The 22,728-nt window shown below is 39.8% G+C and overlaps 2 protein-coding genes across 2 annotated transcripts in view; both read left to right on the top strand.

Annotated features, from left to right (window-relative positions):
* Nucleotides 1-22,728, top strand: part of SLC36A4 (solute carrier family 36 member 4) — a 144,952-nt gene that overhangs the window by 44,800 nt on the left and 77,424 nt on the right. The gene's annotated exons all lie outside the window — the stretch shown is intronic.
* LOC101128178 (ATP synthase subunit ATP5MPL, mitochondrial) lies at nucleotides 21,769-21,945 on the top strand. Its single transcript, XM_004051967.4, has one exon. It carries the CDS (start codon nucleotides 21,769-21,771, stop codon nucleotides 21,943-21,945), a length of 177 nt encoding a protein of 58 aa, XP_004052015.3.

Below are 22,728 nucleotides of genomic sequence, written 5' to 3'. Positions count from 1 at the left end.
TACCATTATCATTAAAGATAGGATAACAGTTACCTTTGGGAAAAAGGAAGGTTTGTGATCAGGGCAAGACACATTTGGTCAGAGGCTTTGGAACTGGCAATGTTCTATTTTTTATCCTGCAAATGACACTATGATGTCCACTTTATAAATATATGTAAAAATGTACATGAATATCGATTATATTTAATAATAAAATGATGTTTTCAATCATAATTTAAAATGGTAGGCGAAGTGAGTGTTCTCCTGTAATATGATTTATTGTCAGCTTTGTATTCTGTGTATTATATAATTTTGAGTACATGCAAAACACTATAGTAGGAGTGCTGGGGGATGTGTTTCTGACTTCAAGAAACTTATAATCGGTATGTTGGTTTCCAGACTTTTCAAGTTTGATGTTGCATTTTTAACATGAAAAGTGTCAAACACCAGCAATTATTTTGGTAGCTATTACTTGAGTGTCTATTAATTGAGATGGGAGACGCTTTTATTAAATCAGTAAGGTTCTTTAATGAATTTTTATTTTATTATTTTATTAATTACAACACATCTTTCTACTTGTAAAACAAAAGAATGTATCCGTATGTGTCAAGTATTTCATTTGTAATGTCTATTTGATTCTTCTCTCTTTTTTTCTTTATTAGTCTTGCTAGCGGTCTATCAATTTTGTTGATCCTTTCAAAAAACCAGCTCCTGGATTCATTGATGTTTTGAAGGGTTTTTTGTGTCTCTATTTCCTTCAGTTCTGCTCTGATTTTAGTTATTTCTTGCCTTCTGCTAGCTTTTGAATGTGTTTGCTCTTGCTTTTCTAGTTCTTTTAATTGTGATGTTAGGGTGTCAATTTTGGATCTTTCCTGCTTTCTCTTGTGGGCATTTAGTGCTATAAATTTCCCTCTACACACTGCTTTGAATGCATCCCAGAGATTCTGGTATGTTGTGTCTTTGTTCTCGTTGGTTTCAAAGAACATCTTTATTTCTGCCTTCATTTCGTTATGTACCCAGTAGTCATTCAGGAGCAGGTTGTTCAGTTTCCATGTAGTTGAGCGGCTTTGAGTGAGATTTTTAATCCTGAGTTCTAGTTTGATTGCACTGTGGTCTGAGAGATAGTTTGTTATAATTTCTGTTCTTTTACATTTGCTGAGGAGAGCTTTACTTCCCAGTATGTGGTCAATTTTGGAATAGGTGTGGTGTGGTGCAGAAAAAAATGTATAATCTCATTGGTAATGCCTTATGTGTATATTCACTCATTGAATCACAAATTGAATCACAAAGCTTTATTGAGATCTACTTCTAGCCTGACACAATGCCTATTGGTTCATAGACTCCAGACAATTTTTTTTTTTTTTTTTTTTTTTTGAGACGGAGTCTCGCTCTGTCGCCCGGGCTGGAGTAGAGTGGCGCGATCTTGGTTTACTGCAAGCTCCATCTCCCGGGTTCACGCCATTCTCCTGCCTCAGCCTCCTGAGTAGCTGGGACTACAGGTGCCTGCCACCATGCCCGGCTAATTTTTTGTGTTTTTAGTAGAGACGGGGTTTCACCATGTTAGCCAGGATGGTCTCGATCTCCTGACATCGTGATCCGCCCGTCTCGGCCTCACAAAGTGCTGGGATTACAGGCGTGAGCCACCTCACCCGGCCAACTCCAGGCAGCATTTTTAAGCCCTCTCTGCATAGTATATAGTACCCAAGTTAAGAATCATTGATTTATATCACCTGGCCATAGTAATGTCTCTATGCTGAGAACTTCACTCAAATACATTAGAGAGACACAGATTTTGCCACATTAGATGAAAAAGGCTGTGATGCAAAGCGATGTCTGTGTACACGTAGAAGGAATAAAATGACATTTTTCTTTCAGAATATTGTCCTTTTTATTTGTCTAGCAGCCATTATTTATTTAAGATTCATCACAAGCATTGGACATTGCTCTGGTTCTCAAATCTATTTTATTTTTGTATAATAATTTTAATCTTGTGTATTTTATCAAGTTCATTTCCAGCTCTGCCCCTTCCTTCAGTGCAGCACAGGAGGTAAGAGAATAGGATGTAGAACAAATCTTCACTCTTTACTTCAACAAGTAACATATCTCTCGATATCAGTGAATAATCTTTTGCAGAGAAGCACCAGGAAACCTAGTTCAAACTGTTTTGCACATGAAACTGGTAAGTTGAGGAGGAACAGACACAGCTGAATCCAGGTGTAGCTTCATCTAGGATGTCAATCAATACTACTTTTTTTTATTTTAATTTTTAAGTTTTTAAAATTTTTGTGGGTACATAGTTGGTATATGTATTTATAGGGTACATGCGATGTTTTGATACAGGCATGCAATGTGAAATAAGCACATTATGGAAATTGGGGTATCCATTGCCTCAACCATTTATCCTTTGAGTTACAAATAATCCAATTACACTCTTTAAGTTATTTTAAAATGTACAACTAAGTTATTGACTATAGTCATCCATTTGTGCTATCAAATAGTAGGTCATATTCATTCATTCTTTTTTTTTTTGTATTCATTAACTATCCCACCTCCCTGCCAGCCCGCCACTATCCTCCCCAGCATCTGGTAACTGTCCTTCTACTCTCCATGTCCATGAGTTCAATTGTTTTGATTTTTAGATCCCACAAGTAAGTGAGAACCTGAGATGTTTGTCTTTCTGTGTCTGGCTTATTTCACTAAACGCAATGATCTCCAGTTCCATTTCTATTATTTCAAATGACTGAATGTCATCCTTTTTTTTTTTTTATGGCTGAATAGTACTACATACACAATACCTCTTGTGCGCTTGCTCTCCCCTCTCTTATCTTTGCTTTCTTCTACGTTGGTTTCATTCTCAGTGAGATCATATCCACGTGATGGCAGCAATATCCCTGACTAGTACAGATTTATGTTCAATCAGTGTGATAATCCCAGAAGAAAGATAGCAGCCCCTCACTGGAGAATGAAGTATCTATGTCATAAGAACACATTCCTCTGACCTATAACACCTAGAACACTGAGATAATTTAAAAATATAGAGAGAGAGTCTGGCAGAGATCATCTTGCCAGAGGATTACTGAAAAATTTTACAGGATACAAAATTATACTATTTCCAATCTCTTCCTAACAGCCATATAGTCTCCCTAATATATACCCCTTCACCAAAAGAATGAAAGTAAAAAAGCAAAAAGAAGAAAAACAACATTATAAAAATTATATTATCCAAGGCCTTTTATTTTCTTTAATCACTCAAGATTCTATGACTAAAAATTAAGTTTTCAGAAGAAAGTTCTTCTGGTTTTCCCTTATCAGTGGAAGTGGTTCCAATCAGGAAATGTTGAAACTAACAGTGCTATTCAGGAGCAATCAGTTATTTATAAACCACTAAAGGAAAAGAGAACAACCCAGCTATTCAAAGTTGTCTACCTTTAGAAGATTACACAGAGTCTGATAGAAAGAAGCAGATTCAGAAGTTTTCTGCTAGTTGAGTTAGTAACCTACCTAATATAACAAGTATCAATCATTGGCATATTCATTTTATCCTTCAAAATGAATTATAGAGTACTTACTAATACTTAAGCATAAAGACATGCACTGCAGGTGATTAGCTATGGTTTTGGAATAATCATCCCTTCTGAACCAACATACTATTCATGTTTCACTCAATAAATATTAAGCTCCCATTCTACACCAAGCCCTGACTAAATGCTGGGGATACCATGTTGATTGGAGAGATAAAGTCCCTGCCTTCATGGACATTGCATTCTGATGAGCGAAACCTGGTAAATGCCTTAGCCAGAATGTCTAGCATTCTGCCTGTGCTGGTACTTGTCTGGAATTTTTCATTTCTCCTATCCTGCTGTTAGATGTTACACTTCTTTGTTTCACTCAAAGTGCTGCTCTACTTTAGTCCTCAGCATTCCACTGCAGATGAATTGCTTCCCTGTAATTAGGCTGGTTTGCAGAGTTCTCAGACTTAAGATGGCTGAAATTTCAAACCTTTGCATGGTAACCACACACATTCCATCACATGCACTTCTATTCCTTTATTTCTGTTCCTATTCACTATGAGAGAAACCCACATAATGGCAGGTATAGTGTCCCTCAAGTATGAGTGTACTCTGAAAGAAAATGCTCTCTGCTCATGAACACCTTCTGCAAAGATCATTTTTTTCCAAGGGGGCTTTTATAAGCTTCCCTGAATTAAATGGAAGAAAAAAACATCTCTCTTTGGAGCAATAGCCTGAAGATATCCTCCTTTGTCAGAAATTGTTTTCACTATGATCTCACTATCAAGTATATCCCATTCACCATCCCTGCATAAATCCCTGTTCTGTAGGTTAAAAGTTCTCCTTTTATACTTCCAGGTATATACCCAACACGAATTACGCGCTTGTTCACCAAAAGACATGGAGGATAACATTCATGGTAGCGCCATTCATAATAGCTTCAAATTGGAAACAACCTAAATGTCCATCAACAGGAGAATGGATCAATATATTGTGGTATATTCCTACAACAGGATGCTGTACATTATGAAAGCTGACAAAACACAGCTACACTGAACCACTTGGATGAATCTCACAAGCTAACAATGAGCACAAGAATCCAGATAAGCAAGAATGCATAATGGGTTCCTTTTACATGAAGTTCAAAACTAGACAAAGTTAATGCAGAGTTTTGAAGTGGTTCACTTTGGGATGGGAGAGAGGGAGAGTGTTTGGCAGAGGGCATGAGGGGGTCTTCTGAGGGGCTGGTAACATTCTGTATCTTGACTTGGTTTCACGGCTATGTTCATTTTGTGATATATATTGAACTATACACTTAGGATTTATGCACCATTTTCATGAAAAAGAGTTTTTCTTAATAAAAGTTATCCATTTGCTGCATTTACCAAGGTTTTATTTAGGTCCCACTTTCACAGGGGAGTTGCTCCTCACCATTCCTGGGGGTCACGCGGAACCAGGAAGGTTTTTCTCCCTGGGTAGCTGGAGATTGTGTTAATGTATACGTGGGGAGGGACAAAATCGCACTCCAAATGGGAAAAGCCAAAGTTTGAAGAAGAAAGACAGTTCCAAGCAAAGTGAGGCCATAATCAGATGATGAAAAATTGGCCAGAGACTGGTGGGATCAAGCCCCAGAAAGCTGCTATCTGGGGACGAGAGGTTATGGGGCACAGTGGTTATATGCAGAGATGCTGGAGCCAGAATCCCTGGGTTGATTTCTCAAATCCATTAACTTCTGTTTTACTTTGGGCAGCTTCCTGAACCTCTCTGTGCCTCAGGCCCTCTTCTATGAAATGCACCTGAGAAGTCAAAATGTAATACTTGTCAAGCACTCCCAGCTGTGCTTGTCCCATGCTGGGGGCTCAACATGTGTCAACGACTACATCTGCATCATTTTCTGCTCTCACAATCTATATACCAGGGCATGGCTGTCCACTGCTCACATGTTTTATAGGAAAGCAGGGGAAACCATTCTTTTCCTTCCTAATCCTAGTTCCGAAGTTCCCAGGCCAGATACCTTTCCTGTCCATAAAAGCTATGACTAGAGAACAGGATCACATTCTATAAAATGACCACTCCCACTAAACCATGTGAATTAGGAGTCAGACGTTCAACAAAAGGGGCAGATCAGTTTCCAGACAAACAAGCGAGGAGTGATTTGAATGATATCAAGAGGAGTACAGTACAAATAGCATATTGGTGGGTCCGCCTTTCTTCAAAATGAATGAAACTGTGCCTTTATACACATAATGTAGAAGTGTACGTTAAGCCTGAGTATTTGCCCCAGATTTAACTCTCTGCTTCGATAAGTCATGACTGGTATTTCTTTGGCTAGAAATAAAACAAAGCAGGTCCCACTTTCTGAGATAAACATTTAATTTGATTTTGTATCTCACTGGGTTTTTAATCCCATCACTTATCTCAATGCTCTGTTTCTCACTATTTTATCTCAGGGTTTCTGAATGTTCTCCTTGAACAAACAATATAAACACAATAAACACCGTAACAGACAAGAACCTTGACATAGAAGTGGAGACACATTAGCAGTAAGGCATCCAAGGACACCAAGATAAAGCAGAGAAAAACATGAAGTAGCTGGTGGGTGGGGCTTGGAGGAAAGAATTGACAGTGGTAGTTGTGGGAGAGCACTGCAAGCTCAAACACTGTGCTAAATTTCAGGAGTTAGAAATGTCAAATAGGTGTGTGTGTAGGCAATTATAAACATGAGAAATGCATAGAATGGTGCCTTACACAGAATAGGTGCTAAATAAATATTATCCAAATGAGTGAATGAATGAAAAGAGGAGAGACAACGGATTTGCTTTCATTCATATATAGGAGCTTTGAGAAGTCAAGGAATTTTAGGATTAGAAGGGACCAGTAAAGTCTATTCCCCTTACAAGTGGTTTGGGCTTGAGTACCTCAGTCTCAGGTTTGAATTAGGAATCAGTAAGAAGGAGAGAAAAAGAAAGCAACAGTGACACATGGATTTTTTAGGGAGTTAAAAGCATTCTGGAATAATCGATGGCTGAAGGACTGTTTGGGGGGAGGGGGGGAAAGCTGTCATGGGATAATTGGAACAGACCCCAAGGAGGTCATTTATCATGTCGTCTCTCTGCTGGCTGCAGGATATAGAAATCATTAGCTGATGACAACAATACTCTACATTTGTGTAGTACTTCTAGTTCTGAAAGTGCAGTCAGACATTATCTCCATTAATTTTCACAAGCACGTAGGTATTCTTTTCTGGGACTCAAAGGAAGTTACTAGCTCAGAAATAATGGATGCTCGTTGATGTATGAAGTTCCATTACCTCTAACAGGGAGATGGAATGTCCTTTAAAAGATTCCTCCACAAAATAACATATTCATTTAGTAGTAACAGGGAGAGTTGTTGAGAATTAAATGATATATTGTCTTTTCAAAGCTGTGAATTTATCAGTATTAACTTGGAAAGTGTCTTTACCTCCTCCTTCCAAGATAATAGCAAGGAGAGCCACCAAGATGCTTTGGACAGTTTTCCAAGGGGAAGGAGGATGATGCTTGGTGGGAAAGTGGGGGTGTGGCCTCATCCTGGAGGTGACTTCCCAGGGACTGGGAAGGCTGGGATGTTCAGTGTGTTCTGGGTCTCACTTTGCACCTGTGCACCGCTTGCAAGCATCACAAGAGGACACAACTTAGATGAGGGTGGTGGTGCTAGTAGGGGTAGAGCGATTGCTGTGAGAGGTATAACTATAACCCGCCTGGTGCAAGAAGCCTGACTGGTAGCAATAGACTAGATCTCAGCCTGTGCTGCCCAAGAGGCAGATGTAAGGGACAGAGACCTTTCACTTCCATTTTCCTCAACTGCTTACCTACTGGGATTTTAGTATGATCCATAGGAGATGGAAGAAAATTTAAAAAGCGAATATTGGAATTGTCACTAATCTTGGCAAATTAAGATTTGATTTGATATAGAAAAATAAAGACATACAGTGTTTCTTATACTTGAGATGTCATGGAATGATTGTACATCTGTTAATCTTCATTCAACAAGCATTTATTGAGCACTTACTGTGGGCCAGACTTTCTAGTAGGTGTTGGGGATATAGGGGAGAATAATAAAAAAATGGATCTTGTTTTTGAGTAGCTTGTTACATCTATAATGGACAGATAGACAATTAAACAAGGAATAACCAGACAGAGTGCTGAGTGTTAGAACAGGAGAAAGACAGGGATCTGAGACACCAGAAAAAAAGAGATTACATAACCTAGTCTAGGAGACAAAGACAGCATCCCTGCAGAAGTCACAGTTAAGCTGAGACCTGAAGGATTCTGTCCTGCATCTTCCTTCCCACCACTGCTATGCTAAGCACTTACCCCAGTTACATAGTATTTGCTGTTTTCAAATCTCTCTCTCACTAAGCATTGAGCTCCCAGAGGTCTTACAGCATCATGTAAATTATTTTTAAAAAAAAATCTTTGTATCCTCAGCACCTCTGATAGAGCTCCTACACTTAGCAGGCTTTCAATGCATAGCTGCTAAGTGACACAAAAATTGAAAGAATGAATGAATGATGAATGATGGGAGACCTAATTGCGTTATATGGTAGAAATGCCAGTGTTCATCTGTAAAGAGTGCAGGCTGGATGCTGCATTCTAGTTAAGCAGTGTCACTACTGTGTCCTCCAGGCAGCCAGTTGCTGAGCATCCGCTAATTAAGGCTACACTGCCACTCTGAGGGCAGTCTGGGTAGTGCCAGGTTTGGACAGGACACTGATGCCTGCTTTGGTTCTCAGCTTCAGGCTGGTGAAAGCACTAGCAATGCAGCCTCCTCTTTGAAGGAAAGGTCTCTCAACGCTGTCACAGTCCTCCTTGCTCAGGCAGCCCTCAGTCCCTACTGCAAAGTAAGGGCATGAAGTCTTCTCTTAAAAGTGCAGGCTGGCTAAGGAAACCGAACCTCACTTTCATGGCACAATTTTGGGGACACAGAGGAATTGAGTCACATTCTTTTCCTTGTGTGTGGGTTGGAGAGGAGGAATCCAGCTCCTACCCCACCCCTCCCATTGCCCTGGAAGAGCCACCTGGGGTAAGCATGACCACCTGGGGTAAGCATGAAGCCTGCACACTCACCTCAGCACAGGAGGGAAATGCTTTAGCTGAAATATTCCCCTCTTTAGTGACCCTACTTCTCTCCAGGGAGCTTTAAATGCTGGTGAATTCTGATCAGCATCCTGGAAGGGAATAATGAACTAGCACCCAGGGCACCTTCCTCGCTTGTCTCCTAGCCAGTCCCCCAAACTTCTGTCTGGCTGTTACTGTGTGGCTCAATGAACTGGGGGCAAGAAAATCTAGATTATAACCCTGGGTTTGCTGATTCCTATGCGTTACACCTTTGGTTAGTTGATTAATCTCTTTGAACCTCAGTTAGCTGATCTACAAAATAAATATTAATATACCTGACCTATCTTACAGGGCTGTTGAAGAATCAAATGGTACAATATGCAGAATGCCCTTTGTGAACCCGAAAGCACTACACACATGCAAAGTATTATTATGTCCAATATGTCTGGAAATGTATAAAATAATGATTCCATAGAAATGTACTTTTATGTTGTGAAATCCTCACTGCCTCTCCTTGTTAATCCAGGGAAACCACTGACTAGTATTCCTTTCACTTGATTGTCTCATTTCTTTCATTGATTAATTCATTCAAAAAGCAGTTATGAGCAAAATTCAACATCAAAAATATTGATTGAGTGCCTACAATATGCCAGGAACTGTTCTCGGTGCTGGAGATACCACGTATATTAAGGCAGATATATCCCTGCTTTCCTGCACTGGGGCTAGAGCAGGGAGTAAAATGGCAGTCCCTGCACTTAGGAGTTTACAGTCTAGTGAGGAAGGTCTGAATTTTAAAACTAATCATATGAATAACTATGTGTGTGTGATATGGTTTGGCTCTGTCCCCACCCAAATCTCATGTCCAGTTGTAATTCCCAATATTGGGGGAGGGACCTGGCGGGAGGTGATTGAATCATGGGGGCAGATGTTCCCTTGCTGTTCTCATGATAGTGAGTGAATTCTCAAGATATCTGGTTGTTTGAAAGTGTGTAGCACTTCCCCCTTCACTCTTTTTCTCTTATGCCACCATGTGAAGAAGGTGCTTTCTGCCATAATTGTAAGTATCCTGAGGCCTCCCCAGCCATGCCTCCTGTACAGCCTGTGGAACTGTGAGTCCATTAAATATCTTTTCTTCATAAATTCCCCAGTCTCAGATAGTTCTTTATAGCAGTGCGAGAGTGGACTAATACAGTGTATGTGGCAACATTAAACTCTCGTTAAGGACACAGGAAAAAAGAAGATGTTTAATATTGTTGTTATACTCTTGTCCTCATGAACCCTCAACTGCTAGTGGGAAAATTAACTAATGTCCAGTGTCATTAAACTCTATTCAATCCAGTATTTTATACAATTCTCAATCAGGCAATGCTCAGAATCCCCAGCAAAATGTTCAGCTTTTCAGGTTGCCCTCCCCTCCTTCTGTTTTGGTTCCGAAACTAGCATCTCAGTTTATGGGGGGATAGTAGGGGGTTGCCAGGAGGAGGTGTCATTTCTAGGACATGAGGCACAGGGGAAGAGTTGGGGTCCTCTAATGTGTCCTCTCTGTCTTCTGGTCTCCAGAGAAGTGCCTCTTGTCCTCCTATGTGCTGGTAAAGTCTGTGCTAGTGTCACTCAGACCCTCTCTTGGCTCTGTCAGATCCTGGGATTGACCCTTGGCTGGCTTGGTCCCCTGCCTGCATCTGCTAGCTGCAAAACCTAGGTCTCTACCACATTTGCTCTCCAGTCTGTTGGCTTGACAATCTACTCCTAACCTCTACTGTGAGAGTCACCTCACTCTGCAATGGCTGAGCCAGTAGCAGAGCTACTGACTTTCTACTCCACACCTATTCAACTTGTGAACTGAAGGGACTCAGAAAAGCTAAACCTCAGGGCCTCTCTCTGCTGGACCAAACCACACCATTAGATCTGTAAGAGCTGCCCCAGAGACCAAAATGAGCAAGGGCTGTAAATCTTTTACCGACCTAGTGAGTTGTTCCCAGTACAGTCCAGATGAGAAATATGGGGACCCCCACACCCTGTTTTCCTCTTGCTCTCTGCCTTTGCCTCTGTCTGCCAGTGCTCAGGCCTGGGAAATGATATCTGCATGATACCTGTCTCATCATACCTTTGGCGAGTCTCATGGCTTCACTAAATACCCTCCAGGAAGACTTGGATCTAAGTTCCTTTGCCCAGTGAATTCTTTATCCCTGCTCACTGCCCAGCTTCTTGCAGCTACTGAGTTTTATCCACACTGCTGTCCATACACCAGGACCCCATCCCTCTACCTGCAAGTCTCAAAGCACCATAACACATTGCTGTTATGTGTAACAAACTCTTACTGAAGGTTAGGGGATGATGATGAGGGGCTGTGTCAATAAATAAATAAGTAAATAAATAAATAAAAAAGATGGGAAACAATGAAATCAAATAACAGAAGGCACTGGCCAAAGGCCCTCAGCTGTCTCTACCACAGTGACGGTCTTGCTGGTGACATTCCCAGCTTTCTCACAAAGCCATCATTTCCTGGGACTTGTTTTATTTCTTTCTAGCCAAATACTTCTGTCAACTTTCTCAGTTCAGAGACACTCATTTACTGTCCCCACCGCCCCCCTGCAGGTAGCTAACCTGTAATTCTATTATGAAGGGAAATTTAGCTCCTTTTTATCAGATGCTAAGGTAGAATTAGCATACAGCAATGGTTAAGCTCATGGATTTTAAAACCAGCCTACCTTGGTTCAAATCTAGCCTTCATTGCTTACTAGCTGTGTGGTTTTAAGAAGTTGCTCATCCTCTCAGTACCAGTTTCCCCATCTGTAAACTTGGAATGGTTGTAGCCCCTACTGGCTGGGGCCCTTGTGAGGATTATATGATAAATACAAATAAATAAGATGCTTACATCTGTCCTATACAAAGTAAACACTCAATGAAATGTAGGTATTATTCTCTCTACTTCCTCCTTCCTACACTACCCTAGACCAGTGATTCTCAAACTTTAGCACATATCAGAATTATCTAAAAGTCTTATTAAATGTCAGGTTGCTGGGACCCAGAGTTTCTGATTCAATAGGTGTGGGATGGAGACAGAAAATTTGCATTTCTAACGAGTTCCCAAGTACTGTGATGAAGCTGGTTCAATGATCACACTTTGAGAACCACTGGCCTAGACCATGTTTTCCATTCTCAAAAAGTTCCATTAAGTTGTTTTTCTTGGCTTCCCACCCTTAGAAACAGGTAGAAGCTTCAAATTATGCTTTTTTTTTTTTTGGTAGAGATGAGATCTCACCATATTGCCCAGGCTGGTCTTGAACTCCTAGCCTCAAGCAATCCTTCAGCCTTGGCCTCCCGAAGGGCTGAGATTACAGGTGTCAGCCACTGTGCCACGCCCTCAAATTATACTTGTTACAGAGCCTTTCTGGATCAAATTACATAGGCAAAAAAGAATTTATTATGCTGACTATTTGGTAACAAAGAAAAGGAAATAAAGAATATAAACATGTATATCCATGTTTTGTTGTTGTTGCAAAAAAAAAAAAAACCAAAACAAACGAACACACAAAAAACTTAGGAAAGATAAACCAGAAACTGATAGAATTGTTTACATAGAATGGGGTAGAAAGAACAGGAAAAAGAATGACAAACTTCTCTGAGTATACCATTTTTTTTCCTATAAATATATATATAGTTTTGACTGTTGGAAGCATGCTAGTGTTTTCATATTTAAAACATTAAATCAAGTCTGAGGAAAGAAGCCTAGAATTGAATAAAAAATACAAAATTAAGAGTGTATCAAATAGATGACAGAACTGCATGAAAGGGAAAAAAATTGAATGAATCTAAGTCACTTTGGTTTTTGTTTCTTTTTTTTTTTTTTTTTTTGAGACAGAGCCTCGCTCTGTCACCCAGGCTGGAGTGCAGTGGCACCATCTGGGCTCACTGCGAGCTCCGCCTCCCGGGTTCACGCCATTCTCCTGCCTCAGCCTCCGGAGTAGCTGGGACTACAGGCGCCTGCCACCACACCCAGCTAATTTTTTGTATTTTTAGTAGAGACGGGGTTTCACTGTGTTAGCCAGGATGGTCTTGATCTCCGCCCGCCTCGGCCTCCCAAAGTGCTGGCATTACAGGTGTGAGCCAATGCGCCCGGCCGAATCCAAGTCACTTTGAACACAATACTTAGATATACACCCTCAGTCTAAAAACAAAAAGAAGTTCAAACAAATATTGTTTTGTTAGTGATATGGGTGTAGCAATTCTGAAATTATTTGGTGAGCATTTTAGGACTGAGTAAATTAGTAAATATACTAATGTTTCTGGTAGCCAGGTTTCCCACTATGAGAGAGAGGTGATATAATTTATGGAATGCGGAAAATTTAGAGGTGTCAGCATAAAATCATGATTTTTCTAAGAAATAAAAAACAATAAAAATGTATATATCTTTCCTAGCTCTTTCTGCTGAAAGGGCCTAGAAGTAATGCTACTCTAGTTACAATGAGCACTCCTAGCACCTAGATCTTGGTGTCTAAAGATAATTCCCCTTTAAAAATAGCTGATTCTAAAATACAACATAAATACAAGATAAGACTAGAATATTTTGTTCTAGTAGAAAATAAAGAAATTATTTGAAAAATAAAAAGGCCCAAGGATGTTACAAAGAGGAAGAATCTCAAAGAGACCTCTAGCCAAATCAATGATCAAAAACAAAACAAATAAAAGAACAAAGATGGCTGGGCGCAGGGGCTCACGCCTGTAATCCGAACACTTTGAGAGGCCGAGGCAGGCAGATCACCTGAGATCAGGAGTTTGAGACCAGCCTGGCCAACACAGTGAATCCTCGTCTGTACTAAAAACACAAAAATTAGCTGGGCATGGTGGCAGGTGCCTCTAGTCCCAGCAACTCAGGAGTCTGAGGCAGGAGAATGGCGTGAACCCAGGAGGCGGAGCTGGCAGTGAGCCGAGATCGTGCCACTGCACTCCAGCCTGGGCAACAGAGCGAGACTCTGTCTCAAAAAAAAAAAAAAAAAAAAAAAAGATCCCAAAGAATCATGACACTACTGGATTATAACACTGTGGAAAAAAACCTAAGAATCCACCAGTGCCCTTAATGATACTAAACAAAGAGAAAAACAAATAATAAGAACAACAGGAGAGCCTTTCTTTATAATAGAACACCAACTAGTAAATGTAGAAGGAATAACACAGTTAGAAAATCACAATTTTGCACCCATCATAGTAATATTTTGTTTAGATAAGAATCATCCATGAATATTAAAACCATTGCGTGAAAGTTTGTTGGGAATGAGTATATTTACACAGCATGAAAATTTCTCCTCACAGATTATTCATTAACTACAAGAGGAAAAAACTATTTCTGCATAACAGATAACACTGTAGCTAAGTGACCACCAACAATGGGACAAACTGATATCTTATGATTCCTGATAAGAGAGGCTAAGAATACAACATCACTTATGTAACATTCCTGCCAAAAATGTATAACCTGAACTTAATTATGAGGAAACCACCAGTCAATCTCAAATTGAAGGATAAGCCACAAGGCAACTGGTCTGAATGTTTCAAAAATATCAATGTCAGAAGAGAAAAAGAAAGGCTAGGCATGGTGGCTCAAGCCTGTAATCCCAGCACTTTGGGAGGCCAAGGTGGACAGATTACAAGGTCAGGAGTTCGAGACCAGCCTAGCCAACATGGAGAAACCCCGTCTCTACTAAAAATAGAAAATTAGCAGGGCATGGTGGCACATGCCTGTAATCCCAGCTACTCGGGAGGCTAAGGCAGGGGAATCTTTTGAACCTGGGAGGCTGAGGTTGTGGTGAGCCGAGATCATGCCATCGTACTCCAGCCTGGGCAACAAGAGTGAAACTCCTCTCAAAAAAAAAAAAAAAAGAAAAGAAAGAAAGAAAGGCTGTGGAGCCATTCTAGATTAAAAGTCATTAAAAATGATTACAACTAAATGAAAAGCATGGTTTGTTACTGAATGTCTGATGAGAAAAAAATAAACACATTGCTATTAGGGATATTGCTAGGACAACTGATAGAATTTGGACAGATTGCATATTCCATAGTAGTATTATTGTATCATCATTAAATTTTTTGAACAATCATTGCTCCATGTAAAACAATGTCCCTGTTCTTAAAAGACAAATACTGAAGTATTAGGAGTGAATGTGCTTCAGTTGTGTTTTTGAATCAGCTATTTTTAAAGGGGAATTATATGTAGGCATCAAGATCTAGGTGCTAGGTGTGTTCATTGTAACTCGGGTTGCATTACTTCTAGGCCCTTTCACTAGGCCCTAAATACTTTAGTATTTATCTTTTAAGAGCAACAACAATAACATAGTTATAGGTGGAAAGATATAAAGCCAGCGTGGTAAAGTATTAACAACTGGCAAATCTCGGTGAAGGATATATGACAGTTTATTGTCCTAATTTAGCAACATTTCTATAAATGTGAAACTTTTACAAAATAAAAAGATAAATTTGAAAATCTTTAGGTGAATCTCTCTCCCCAACTAAATGGCATAAAAAAATTATTCTCCCTTTAAGCCCGGGGATTTTCCACTAATTTTGTCACTATTACATTTTCCTGTTGATAACTTTTAGTTACCTCTTATAGGCAGCTGATGGAGAAGCAGGTTTGGGTGAAGGTGATGGGTGCAATTTGACGCAGTCTCTTTCAGATCCAATGTGTCTCGAGAGATCCAATGTGATGGGAGCTCAGGGAAGAGGTCCCAGCCAAAGACATGGAATCGGGTGATACTAGTCCCTTGAGAGTTCTCCTGGAGGGAGCTTGGAGAATAAGAGTGGCAACTGTAAAGGAGACTAAGAGTGAATGGTGGGAGAACCAAGGGGAGCCATGGTTCAGCAGCTGTGGAAGGATACATTTCATATGGAGACCATGGTCCATAGCCTGAAATGTCCCAAGGAGTAAAGCAGACAACGGTAAAGTCCCCTGGATTTGGCAAGTAGGTGGTCCTTGGTAACCTGAATGACTTCCATGGGGGAGGGAGTTGAGGAGTGGGATTGGGTGAAACCACACCAGGGTGCATTAAAGAGTAATTGTGTGGCCAAGTGTGGTAGCTCATGCCTATAATCCCACCACTTTGGGAGGCCGAGGTAGGCAGATCACTTGAGGTTAGAAGTTTGAGACCAGCCTCGCCAACATGGTAAAATCCTGTCTCTACTAAAAATACAAAAATTAGCCAGGCATCGTGGCAGGCACATGTAGTCCCAGCTACAGCTCAGGAGGCTGAGGCAGGAGAATCTCTTGAACCCAGGAGGTGGAAGTTGCACTGAGCTGAGATCGTGCCACTGCAGTCCAGCCTGGGCAACACAGCAAGACTCTGTCTTAAAAAAAAAAAAAAAAAAGTAATTGTGTAGGCCGGGCACAGTGGTTGAGGCCTGTAATCCCAGCACTTTGGGAGGCCAAGGCAGGCGGATATCTTTGAGCTCAGGAGTTCAAGACCAGCATGGGCAACATGGCAAAACCCCATCTCTACTAAAAACACAAAAAAATTAGCCATGTCTGGTGGTGGTGTGTGTCTGCAGTCCCAGCTACTCGAGAGGCTGAGGTGGGAAAATCTCTTGAGCCTGGGAGGCGGAGGTTGCAGTGAGCTGTGGTTGTGCCACTGCATTCCAGCCTGGGCAACAGAGCTAGACACTGTCTCAAAAACAAAAACAAAAACAAAAAGTAATTGTGGAGGTGAAATGTGATAAGAGTATTTGGATAAGCCTATTTGGAAGGGCAGGAGAGAAATATAGATGAAGGCAGATTTTTGGATTTGGTCTTTAGAGCTGGAAGGGATTTGCCCATGGAGAGGGGGAGGTTAGAGAATTGGAAAGGGGGATAGTTACATTAGCAAGAGCCCAGAGGAACCAGAGGGCAGGAGATCAGGGGTAGAGTGGTGGGACTAACCCTGAGTAGGGAAAGAATGTATCTTCCCACCCAGTGGCCTATGAACCCTAGGGCCTTGTCTTCTGTCTTGATTTGTCTCAAAAGAAACCAAACTGTTATCCTCTTTCCTAATATTTCTGATGAGCCAACCACAGGATCCTGGTAGGCAGGGTATTGACTTAGGTAGAGTTCTGAATTTGGAGTGGGAAGACAGCTTTAATTTCTTGTTTTTTGCTTGACTTCCTGACTGTGTTATCCTTTCTGAGCAGCAATGTCCTCATCTTTAAAATGAAAAAAATGTACTCCATGTAATAAAGTAGGACAATATATGAAAACACTTTAGAAAGGGACTTGCGATTAGGTAGCTTTTTTGAGGTGTTTGTTTGTTTGTTTGTTTGTCCCTCTGCTCTTAGGATCTGGCAATATTCCAGTGACCAGGAGACCTGGAAGTTGCCAAGAATGTTCTCTGCAACTGCTGGCTTCTAATAAGGCAGCTCACACAGGATTTGCTGTCTTGGATTTAAAAATAACAAAAACAGAAACAAGTGCATCCACAGAGAGATGGACTGTCACCAGAGGTTTGGTATTATAATTAACTGTAGAATGCAAGCCAATGGAAGCCAGCTGGCAATCACTGAAACTTGGGGGTTCGGTAGCTCAGAATGAGTTTGTTATTGAGAATTGTTTACAATAATCAAATTTCCACTAGGTGACAGCAAAGCCCATAATATGATCTAAATCATTGTTCTTGAATAAATAGTGTTTGAGAATCTTCCAAAAGCAGCAGATCCTGCCATTCTGGAGAGAGTAATTATTGCTAAAATTATGACATATGGCCTCGAGATATTGTCATTACTCTTCTGAGATAAATAACTCCAGTTTTAAAAAAACCAATTTTAGTTTTTGACATTCTAAGTCACTTGAATTTATAGAAACAACTACAGCAATAATTTAAAAAGCTAATATGTGTTAAGCATTTGCTGTGTGCCCGGCACTCTTATAAATGCGCATGGCTCTTGATACTACCCAACTTCTCAGAGGTTTCACAGGGACCACAAGTCCCCTCTTTTAATAAAGAACTAAGTCTTCCCTGGGCCACTTCTGTAACCATAACACTAATTACATAAATACATGCTTGTGGCTGAACTACCCTGCCCAGGAGAGGAGGAGTTTGGTTATGCATATTAATGATTTAGTCAAGAGCCCTTTACAGGGTTTTATGAACAATTTTCAGTTATAATTGGTATTTCTCAGAGCATTTATCTTTTTTAAAGATAACTTTCCCCCTCTTAGACCTATGCTAACCCTTCATTGGGTTCCATGTTGGTGGCTTATTCATCTTGGGACTGTGTTGAGTTTGTGGTAACCTATTGGAGTCTTTTTTTTTTAGGGTCTAAGGTGGAGACCCCAGGCAGAGTGAGCTTGACTCATCATGGTACAAAGCCTTTAACCATCAGAAGGAAGTGGGAATTATGGGGGCATGGCTGGTATTTGACTCTGTCCCCTGGCCCCTGGCTCCTGAATGCTTGCCTTGGTTCTAAGCAGAGAAGGGACTGAGAAGTAAAATGGCAGGGCTGTTTCTGGAACACACTAATTCACAGGCAGCCCTGCTTAGTTTGTTTTCTTCAATCAGAATATAACATAAAAACCAGGGAGCTACATAGCTGGCTCCTCTACGGCTACCCATACTGCTTTTCTTTTCTTTTTAATTATTACTATCTCTGACAGTATGCTATAAATGCATGAGATGAAATTTCCAAAGGTGCAACAGAGCACACAGTTAAAAAGTAAGTTTTACTTCCCACACCTGTTCCCCATAGGAAACCACTGGTTCTCATAGTTACCAGTTTCCAGTAATGTTCAGCCTCAGCAGCCTGGGGATTCCATGCTTGCAGGATGGTGGTAGGGATGCTGGCTGCTGATGGGGGGAGCAGTTAGGAGTAGCTCAGATTGCGGAGTGAGTTAAGCACATGTGACACCTCCTGATGAGGCTCAGGGACTAGGGGCACATGGCGTGTGGGAAAATGAGCCAGGAAACTTTAGGAATTCATAACAAGATGGCCTTATTTGCACCCACAGGCTGGTGTGGCCTGGGGAAGTTGTGTACTATTATTACTGAAATATGTTCTCAGATGAAAGTTAAAAAATAAAGATAAGTATATCTCACTATTTAAGTATATATATATACGTGTATATATATACGTATATATATACTTATATACGTATATGTAAGTATATATATACGTACTTATATACGTATATATACTTACATATACGTATATATACTTGGTACATATATACTTATATACGTATATATACATATATACTTATATATACTTATATGTATATATACTTATATATACGTACTTATATACACGTACTTATATAAGTATATATACACTTATATATAAGTATATATACACTTATATATAAGTATATATACACTTATATATAAGTATATATACATATATATAAGTATATATACACTTATATATAAGTGTATATATACTTATATATAAGTATATATACACTTATATATAAGTGTATATATACTTATATATAAGTATATATACACATATATAAGTGTATATACACTTATATATAAGTATATATACATACATACACATATATAAGTATATATGTATATACACTTATATATAAGTATATATACATACATACACATATATAAGTATATATGTATATACACTTATATATAAGTATATATATACATATATACACACTTCTATATAAGTATATATACGTATATATATGGGTATATATACACGATACGTATATATTCATATATATACTTATATATACGTATATATAAGTATATATAAACAGTTTTTATATATATATATACGTATATATATATATATAAACAGTTTTTCCTGCAATATGGAGCCCAAGCCCCAGTCTCCAAGTCTCATAGCAACCCAAGAACCAGAAAACAATGCCTCCAGAAGATAGAAATTGACACTCCTAAGGTCACCAGCAATCTTATCCAACAATGTCAGCTGAGCCACGAGAGGCAGCAACCATTGCAGAGTGGCAGCCAGCCTAGGCAAGCCATGACCCAGCCCCTGACACTGGCCCCAGGTGCATTCACAAGGGTGAGCATGTGTGCTGATTGACCCAGGACCACCTCAGTTTATACCTGGGATAATTGTTAAAAGGGTCCTTTTCCAATCTCAATAACTGTCCCAAGTTTGTCAATAAAGTACATGATCTCTCTAAATATAGTTCCCCTGTGCATCATCTCCCCCTGTGCCACTCCTCCAGGGTGCTGGACCAATTATGGAGTTAGGGTGGGTCAGGTGTCTACCATCTTTCAGACCCAAAGCTGCAACCATTTTCTTTCCCTAGGACCTCTTCTGGGTCTAGCAGTCTCCTGTTTCTGGGGCACAAAAGGGCCAATTCTACCTGCAGTTCAGGAAACAGAACTCCCCAGCCACCCTTTGGAGGATTAGATACCCTAAATGCTTATGCCTCTTTTTCCCAATGAGCCCGATGCTCAATAGCTCAAATGTAGTTTACCACTGAGATACATAATAAACATCTCAGGATATTTATTTTGGCCCCTCTCTAATCCCTAGCATGTCATTTTCATGAGGAAAAAAAGGAAAACAAAATTCTCCTACAATAACTAGAAATTTCCAGAGGTTAATAATTTTGGAAGCATATTCTTCCGGATATGTATGTAGTCTTTTATTAGTTCTAGCTGTTTTTCATCAGATTTTTAAAGTTTTTTCTGGGTAAACAATCATGATTTGCAAGTAATAATTATACTGAAACCTAATATTTATTTATTTAACATTCTGAAAAATTTTATTTTAGAGCCTAAAACTTCTAGGATATAATTGAATAACAATGATAGCAAGCATGTCTTCTTGCCGACTTTAATAGAATGCTTCTAGTATTTCACCCTTAAAATGATGTGATTTAAGGTTGGACTTTGTGTGAAGGGAGTATCCTCCTAAGCTTACCAAAATAATTACCTTGGTTGTAACTTATAGAATAAATTGTCAGTATCTTGATCTTTGTTTTGTCCAGATAAATGGCAATGGAACTATACCTTTGCTTTACTCAGATATCCAACTGTTGCAGCTCTTTCTCTTTTTACCTACAATAAAATATTAAATCCATAAATCGTTAAGTGCATGGGTTTAAGTCTAGTTGTGGGACCTTGCTAACTATTCTGAATTTCACTTTCTTTATCTGAAAATTAGAATTAAAAATACTGACTTCACAGAGTTGCTGCATTAACTTATTGCCTAGAATGTGGCAAGCATTCAATAAATGTATTATTATAGCTGTTATAATATATATATTTCACTCTCTGATCCTATTGGAGATATAGATATAAAATATATCACATGTAATAATAAGAGAGTGAAAAATCTCCTTAGAAAAGACTTTTCAGTTAATGACAGTGGTGATTCTAGGATTATCTTAAGTTCACTGTGGTCTTTTCTTTAGAGGTGATAGAATGCCCAACTGTTCCAGTTTGTTCTGGATAGAGGAGTGTCCCAGGATGAAGGACTTTCGGTGCTAAAACCAGAGAAGTCCTGGGTAAATTGGGACAAGTTGGTCACCTAGATCATGGTGATATTTGACTCCTTTCCTGTTTTCATCTGATCAGGTAGGCTCCTCCAGAAGACAAAAATAGCATTCAAAGAAAATTATTAAAGGCCTGCTGATGAACTGACATCACCATCATCATTTTAGTAATAATAATACTGTAATAATAAGCCATATTTAGAAGGAAACTAAATATCTCTTTCTAAGGAAATTTCTAGCAAACCAAGACAAACACTACTGGGATGATTTTCACAAAAGATTTTCTCTTTGGATGGTAAGCGAGCACTAAGAAAGTAGCTATTCCAATGGGGCAGGAGGAAGAAAAGAGAAGCTGGGGTGCTTGACATAGTTCAGATACTACAAATCTGGTGCTCCTGATCTACAGAAGGAAGTGTGGACATAGACCCACACTGGGTGTGAGAGTAACAGGAAGAGGTGCAAGAGTGAGGTGATTCCCCTCTAGAAAGTTTGGGGCAAGCCTGGAGGGGATGCTGGCTTTGTGGGCTCTTGCCAGGATAGTTGCTACCCACCTGTGCTCTGGCCTGAACCTGGCTGAGTCATCACCCAGAATGCTGTGACAAGTGGGAGTAATTATAGCCCAGGAGGACACGGAAGCATCAAGTAATTACAGCCGAGGGGGACACACCCTGGGCTATGGCGCTGCTGTGCACAGAGCACGAGGCAAGGTACAGGCAGGTGTGGGCAAAAGGTATAGATGCTTCAGAGTATTATTAAAAATGTGTGGATCCCCATGAAGCTCTACTATACTCAAGCTTACCAGGATATTTGGGTAGGTATGGGGCTGATGAGCCTCATCGTTTATAAAATCCAGAGTGCTAATAAAAGAAGTAAAGCTTTGAAAGCTCCGGTGCCTGCTCACGGTCATCACTAACCAGCTTTACCTGGAGTACACATGAAATGAAACATCAGTCAGCTTGTAAATTTAAGCAAGCTGTGTTAGACTGTACACTTGTGTAAGTATCGCTTACTTCGTGGCATGAATAAATGGATCTGTGAAATTCACTGAAAAAAAAAAGAGAGATCAAGATCAGGAGTACAGTGGAAACAGAGGTCATTGCTGGGTAAACTCAAAAGATTTAGTACACAGGCCAGAGACATGGCTGAGGCACTGGGATTTTATTCTTACTAGATGCTGGACAGTTATTGTGGCTTCAATGAGATAATGCACATAGATGCAGTGTTCTTACATGGCACATAGTTAAAGCTTACTATCACTTATTTTTAGCTTTTGCACCTCTGAAAGCTAATCAACTAATTTCCTGTAGTATAGAAGCCGGTGAACAAAAGTAAAAAAATGAATTTCTTTACTGGGAATAAAAGTTGTGCAAGTTGTGTTTGTTCCACCAACAATTTCCTTTGATCCAAATGGCCAGTGTAGAAAGATCAGCATTCTTCTACAGTGGCTAGAAAACAAACAATGATGCCAAGGGCACATATACCAGGAAGAGACCACTAATGACCTCTCACAGGCCTCCCAAGGTAGCATCATGACCTGAAATTACCCATGCAGGCCAGGAACTGTAATTTTATTCATCCATAGGAAGAAACACTTATCTCAGGTGTTAATTCTGCACAATAATCAAACTTACAAGAGTGAATACAAACCAGTGTATCTGTTATTTGTAGTTTTAAATTTTTATTGTTTTTATTTTTC

The sequence above is a fragment of the Gorilla gorilla genome, chromosome 9 (assembly GCF_029281585.2).
Source record: "Gorilla gorilla gorilla isolate KB3781 chromosome 9, NHGRI_mGorGor1-v2.1_pri, whole genome shotgun sequence".
Lineage (NCBI taxonomy): Eukaryota > Metazoa > Chordata > Mammalia > Primates > Hominidae > Gorilla > Gorilla gorilla.
This window is presented reverse-complemented; position numbering and strand designations above follow the sequence as displayed.

Bases quoted from the DNA above. Each gene is read 5' to 3' on its own strand.
- LOC101128178 (XM_004051967.4), top strand. From the start codon at position 21,769: ATGCTTCAGAGTATTATTAAAAATGTGTGGATCCCCATGAAGCTCTAC.